This window comes from Echinops telfairi, unplaced genomic scaffold (genome assembly GCF_000313985.2).
Source record: "Echinops telfairi isolate 266 unplaced genomic scaffold, ASM31398v2 ScPeMD7_5868;HRSCAF=6743_0, whole genome shotgun sequence".
NCBI classification, from domain to species: Eukaryota; Metazoa; Chordata; class Mammalia; order Afrosoricida; family Tenrecidae; genus Echinops; species Echinops telfairi.
Genome location: NW_022109767.1, coordinates 10,806,451 through 10,812,829, shown reverse-complemented (window position 1 = coordinate 10,812,829; position 6,379 = coordinate 10,806,451). Strand labels below are relative to the sequence as shown.

Here is a 6,379-nt window from a genome sequence, read left to right as displayed (position 1 = left end):
TTCAGGAAAAAGTTTAATTTTCAGAGGATTAAAAAGTACTTTGCTTCATATAGGTTGATACCTTCAATTTTGTTTCTCATATAAATTATTATATAAGGAGATAGTGAAAATGAGTGTGTGATTTAAGGATAATGAGCCATTACAGTAAAAGCTGATATTTTATATAATTATGCAGACCACTTTCTGCTACCTTGCACTTCATTAATGCATTAAAGTCATCATTCGTTCTAAATTTTACCCAAAACGGTCCAGTTGCCAAAGTCTATTTCTAAGTTATATGCGCTGCCTTTCTTTTTCAATGACACACGTATTCCATGCTGATTATAAACATTTCTCCTGGTTGTTAGGTGTTGGGCCAGTTCCGACGCATAGCAACCCAATGTCCAGCAGAATGGGCCACCCAGCTCTGTGCCAGCCTGGCAATCACTGTCACCCGAGCCCATCGTTGCACCACCGTGTCGATCACCCTGTCGAAGGCCTTTCTCCTTTCTGCTGCCGCTCTACTGCACCAAGCACGATGCCCTTTCTCCAGGGACAGGTCTTTCCCGGCAACATGTTCAAACGTGACATGTCTCACTGTCTTCGCTTCTAAGGAGCACTCCGGCTGTACTTCTTCCAAGGCGGGTTTCTTCTGTTCTTTTGGCGGCCCACGGCACTGCCAATCTTCACCAGCCAATAGAGTTCCACTTACAGAAGCTTGAGAGATGCTTTGTGGAATGTGTTAAGCATCCATCTAGGTAGCATTTGCTCTGGCCTTCAGTTAAGACGGTCCTCTTAAAAGGTAGCCACTTTGTAGTATGTGGTTTTGGGTTTTCCTTAAAAATTACACATATTTGTGACCAAAGATCATTCATGTGATTTGAGAAAATATTTGGTGTCAATCATTTTCTTTTCATAGCTTGGCACAAATTTCAATGTTCAAAACAAGTTGATGATGGGGTGGGGCAGAGAGGAGGGCAGGGAAGCAACGGACTGTGAACATGGGAAAAACGAAGGACATTATCTTACAAGAGGGAGAAGAGAAAACAAAAGGAGTGTTCAGGGCAACTGGGAGTTTGACAAGCTGTAGAAGTTGTTGGATACAAAGATGATCTCACATGCAAACCCCATCCTAAATCACAATAAAAAGTAAAAAGAAAATTGGAGTTACTTAATCTTTGGTCTCATTTACTTTTCTGTAATGAGATATAACTTTTCAAACATGTAGTCGAGTCCCCACTGTCTGTATCGTTCTTCAAAAACATCAACATCCTCAAGACAATGCAGGTTGCACACTGTACCTGAGGCAGAAAGGAAACACGTTAACATGTCGGGAAGAAGGAAAGCAAGCGTTTGCCTCAAAAGACTTTGGACTGTTTTAAAAATAGGTTATGAAAGGATTTCCTTTTCTTTTTAGTGAAAAGGGGGGAATGTTAAGGACTCATTTCCTGAACTCTGAATTGCATCCTCACTCGTAACTCCCAGAACATAAATAAATATACCACCTCGCTAGAAAGGTTTAATTTTATAACATAAAGCAAACAGCTAAAGATAGTGTGATCATGACATAATTTCCTATCAACTTGGTAAATAGAGGGAAGGGGTGGACTTTAGACGGTCAATCAGGTCACAGCCTGAAGATACCTCCTGGCAAGTCTGACCTTCTGATGAGGAATCTTGGAACTTTCTGTCTTTCTTTTTCTTTTTTTCCCCTCTCTTTCTCCTTGGAGGAAGGACACACTCTCTCTCTGGTTCACATTCCTGTTGACAAGCCACATGGAGCCACGCTGATGGCAGCCAGAGCCCTGCCATTGGATCCACAAGGCTTTTCCCCTACCGGCCTGTGATCTTCAGGCATTCAGCATCATTTCAAGTGGCTATGTGCATCTGAGGAGGCATTTATGAACTAGTATCGGACTTATGGGAATATCGGGCTTGTGGACTTGATCTGGACTGGGCTGGTATGTTTTCTTAATATACAATTACTCTTTGATATAAAGCTGTCTCTTACACAGACATGAGTGTCCCTGGATTTGTTTCTCTAGTCAACCTGGACTAACACAGACGGCGATTACTTAGTCCTTGCTCTAGGACAAAAGAGCCTTCGATTAAATGAGCTTGAACCTTTACATTTTATGTACTTCTAGGTACACTGAGTCCTGGTAGTGTAGTGGTTATGAGTTGGGCTGCAATCCCAAGGGTCAGAAGTTGGAAACCTCCAGCAGCTCTGAGAGAGAAAGATGGGGTTTTCTACTCCTGTAATCAGCTACCATCTCAGAAATCCACAGGGTGTCACTACGAGACAGCACTGACTGGATGGTGGTGAGTTGAGGAACACTGAGAGTTAGCAGTTCGCAGTGCTTCACAGTTGGCTTTATTTTAAACGGGTGAGAGTCCAGGTCTACAACTTACCAAACAACATTTGGACGTCAGCTTCTGGAACATAAAATGGGGGGCCTGGGTGAAAGAGAAGTATGGGGAGAAAATCATTTCTGTAAACGCTTCTAGTTCTAAAGAGCAATTCTCAGGACCCACTTCCCCGCTTAGGCCCAAGAACAGAGGTGGACTCACTCCGTGTCGCTGGGTGCTGTTGCTCCGGTTCCAACACCGAGTGAGCCCGTGGGGCAGAGTCGAACTGCTCCACAGGCTTCCTGATGGAACCTCGGCAGCAGCGGAAGGCCTCCTCTTTCTCTGTGGAGTGGTTAGGGGGTTCGAACCACCGACCTTTTGATTAGCACCCAAACACTTAACTCCCATCCTACCAGCACTTACTTAATCTTCTCCTTATTATCCTCCTCGACTCCCCTCTCTTCTTTCCCTTCTCTGCACACCCACATCAGAGAAGCAGCCTGGCTTTCTATGGGGACAGCAGGGTGGCATGCTGCCCACTGCCTGAGCGGAGAGGGCAGAGAGAACCATGGGTGGATTAGTCAAAAAACAAACCCCCAAACCAGTTGTTGCTGGGTCGACTCTGACTCACGGTCACCCCATAGGTGACAAATGGAACTAGGCTCTTAGGGTTCTCCAGGGCTGATTTTAGGGTCACAGGTGGCCAGGCCTTTTGTCATGACACTTCCAGATGGGTTCCCTTGACCAACTTTCCAGTTAGCAGTCTAGGGCAGCGGTTCTCAACCTGGGGGTTGCGACCCTTTTGGGGCTCGAACAACCCTTTCACAGGGGTTGCCCAATTCATAACAGTAGCAAAATGACAGTTATGAAGTAGCAACGAAAATAATTTTATGGTTGGGGGGTCATCACAACATGAGGAGCTGTGTTAAAGGGTTGCGGCATTAGGAAGGTTGAGAAACACAGGTCTAGGGCATAACCATGCGGGCCACTGGATGGGGGCCGGGTGTGTGTGTACAAAAGCATATTCCTTTGGGATTTCCTTTTTCCTCCGGGGTATTGGTTCTCTAAGGTGTCCCCACTCTGTAGTTGAGCATTTACTGACTCTCATTTACTGCCATGGAGCCGATGCTGACGCATAGCAACCCTATAGACTGGGGTAGAACTGCCCCTCTGGGTTCCCGACACTGTAACTCTTTTCAAAAACAGACAGCCTCATTTTCTTCCTGCGGACTCGCTGGTGGTTTCGAAATACTGACCTCGTGGTAAGCAGCCCAAGGCTTACTACATCACCAGGGCTCTACTTGGTTTCTAGGGAGCCTTCGTATCTTCCATTCATACTGAGGGTTCAGTTCTCGCCACCTTCCATAGAGATATGGAAGGTGCCTTTAAGCCCAGGAAGGGTCCACTGTGCTTTCTTCTCACAGATCCTGGGCGTCCTGCCCACTAGGGGAAGCTGAATCAAAAAACACACTCAACTCTGCCTCCATTATGCTCGCTCTCCATCCAAGTGTCTCAGAGTTTATGGTGGACACCACATCTCGTTTTCAATGAGTTTTGAAAGATTCGATTTATTTAAACAGAAAAACAAAACAAAACAACCTAAGGTGTAAATAGCTCTAACACAAGACCATTTTTAAGAAAAGCTCCATTGACCCAGAACAATAAATCATAGCGACGTGCATGAGGGGGAGTGCTTGCTGAATGGAGACCCAAAGCCCATCTGTAGACAACTGGACATCTCCTTACCGCAGGGTCACAAGGAAGAGATGAGCCCGTCAGGGTGCAGTAATAGCACCGCTGAAGCATACCACTTTCCTCTAGTTCTTTAATGCTTTCTCCCCCCACCCACTATCAGGACCCCAATTCTATCTTACAAATCTGGCTAGACCAGAGCATGTACACAGGTACATATAAGAGCTAGAAACACAGGGAATCCAGGACAGATAACCCCCTCAGGGCCAATAATGAGAGTAGTGATACCAGGTGGGTAGGGGGTGGGGTGGGGTAGAAAGGGGGAACGGATCACAATGATCTACATATAACGCCCTCCCAAGGGGACAGACAACAGAAAAGTGGGTGAAGAGTGACACTGGTTAGTATAAGACATGAAAAAAAATTTTTATACATTGTCAAGGGTTCGTGAGGAAGGGTGGGAGGTACGGAGGGAGGGGAAAAATTGAGGAGCTGATACCAAGGGCTCAAGTAGAAAGAAAATGTTTTGAGAATGATGATGGCAAAAAATGGACAAATGTGCTTGACACAATGGATGGATGGATGGATTGTGATAAGAGCTGTATGAGCCCCCAATAAGATAAAATAAGAAGAAGAAGAAGAAGAAGAAAGAGAAGCTCCATTCAAAAACGAGACGGACTCTTTGTATGTAAGAGGTCTACATATTTTGCTTTTCTCTCTTCCGGAAAATAGTAGTAGCCTGTGTTCCACCATTCCAACGTGAGACCCCTTTACATTCCAAAGCCAAAGATCGCAATAAAAGAAGACACACAGCAAACATTAAAATCTTAACTACTTTCTAAAAACCATAATCACTTAGTGATTCCTTACATACTTCTCTACCTAGAGGAGCCTTGGTGGCATAGTGGTTACTTGCTGGGATGCTAATCACAAGGTCAGCAGTTTGAACCCACTCGCTGCTCCGGGGGAGAGAGACGAGGCTTTCAGCTCCTGTAAAGATTTACAGTCTTAGGAACCCACAGGGCCATTCTGCTCGGTCCGGTAGGGCCACTATGAACCAGTGAGTTTTTGCTTCCTCTACCTAATCCCATGTGCATTTGTTCTCATCCATTCTGGGAGCGTGTGCTGGTGTGTTTGTGTGGACACAGGCGTTTCATGGAGCCCTGGGGTAGTGGTCACATAGTGGGCTGTTAACTGCGTGGTCAGCATTTGAAGCCGCCAGCTGCTCTGTGGGAGAAAGACGAGGCTTTTCGACTCCTGTAAGAGTTCCATTCTCGGAAATCCACAGGGATGGTTCTTCTGTCCTGAAGGCTCGCTACGCATCGGCACCGACTGGATGGCAGTGAGTTCTGAGTTTATACAGCAATTTGAGCATGTATACATGGGCATTTACCCAATTGATCACCACCACCGCCGCTGCAGATCAGACAAATATGCTACGTCCGTGGCAGGGCTGCCAGCCCTCTCTGTCCTCCTCATCTGGTGTTGCTGTTGTCACCGGTGCCGTAGAGTTGGCACGTAATTATATCTTCAATAAAAAGAAAAAGAGGCACCGTGGCAAAGAAGAGGAGAAAAAGTAACAGAAATCACCCTTACCTGGATGCTTAGTTGGGTCATAAAGGAGAATAGCCAGGAGGTAGCGAAACCCTTTTCCTGTTAGGGACAACATCAATTCAGCATAGCTAAAAAGAACAAAAGCAAGAGAGATGTTACATTTTCCTACACTGGTAAGAGGCAGAGACGGAGCCCGGCACTTACTTCCATCTATGCTGCTTACTCTAATGCTCTTAGAAACACCATATGCGTTTAATTTCTAAAGGACAGAAACGAGGCCAGCAAATGAGCTCCCCCTGCCCAAGGTCACCCAGCTGGGAAAGGGTCAAAATGGTTACCAAATTCAGGCCCTGTTCCAGGGCCAGAGGCACCTTAAAGGCAAGCGGCGCCTCTTGGTGGGCCTGGCGTGGACACGAGGACACTGACCACACCCTGAAGGGCTGGCTGCCTCCGTGAGGTTCCCAGGCCAGGCTGTGCGGGAACATCACCTGGTCACTTGCTACCTGGAGCTCCAGGAGCTCCCTCCACAAAGAGCCCTGGGCCAGGAGATTTGCTGGGGGGCTGGGACCTTGATTTTAGCACTGACCCTAGGTGACTGGGACCGCTCCAGGGGCATATGTGAGAGGGAAAGCCCTTCCCTCTGACAATGTCACTCCGCCCTGCAGACCCAGGTCATCCCCATGAGTCAGTGTCCACGTGTTGGCAGCTAACCCCAGCTTGCCCATGTGCAGTCTGAGCAGGAGGACGCCTTCGGGGTCAGCACTTAAAAGTTGTTTCACACACAACTTTCTTGTAGTTCTTTTTT

At 46.7% G+C, this 6,379-nt stretch overlaps 1 protein-coding gene across 2 annotated transcripts in view; it reads right to left on the bottom strand.

The window, feature by feature from the left end:
• TPMT (thiopurine S-methyltransferase) overlaps positions 1-6,379 on the bottom strand; it is a 32,552-nt gene continuing 26,173 nt past the window's right edge. For both annotated transcript variants that reach the window (XM_045295778.1, XM_045295779.1), the window contains exons 4-6: positions 5,617-5,702; positions 2,392-2,436; positions 1-1,280 (exon numbers count right to left, since the gene is read on the bottom strand). In XM_045295778.1, the coding sequence (XP_045151713.1) occupies positions 1,168-1,280; positions 2,392-2,436; positions 5,617-5,702 (244 nt within the window). In that variant the 3' untranslated portion in view covers positions 1-1,167. The remainder of the gene's footprint in view (positions 1,281-2,391; positions 2,437-5,616; positions 5,703-6,379) is intronic.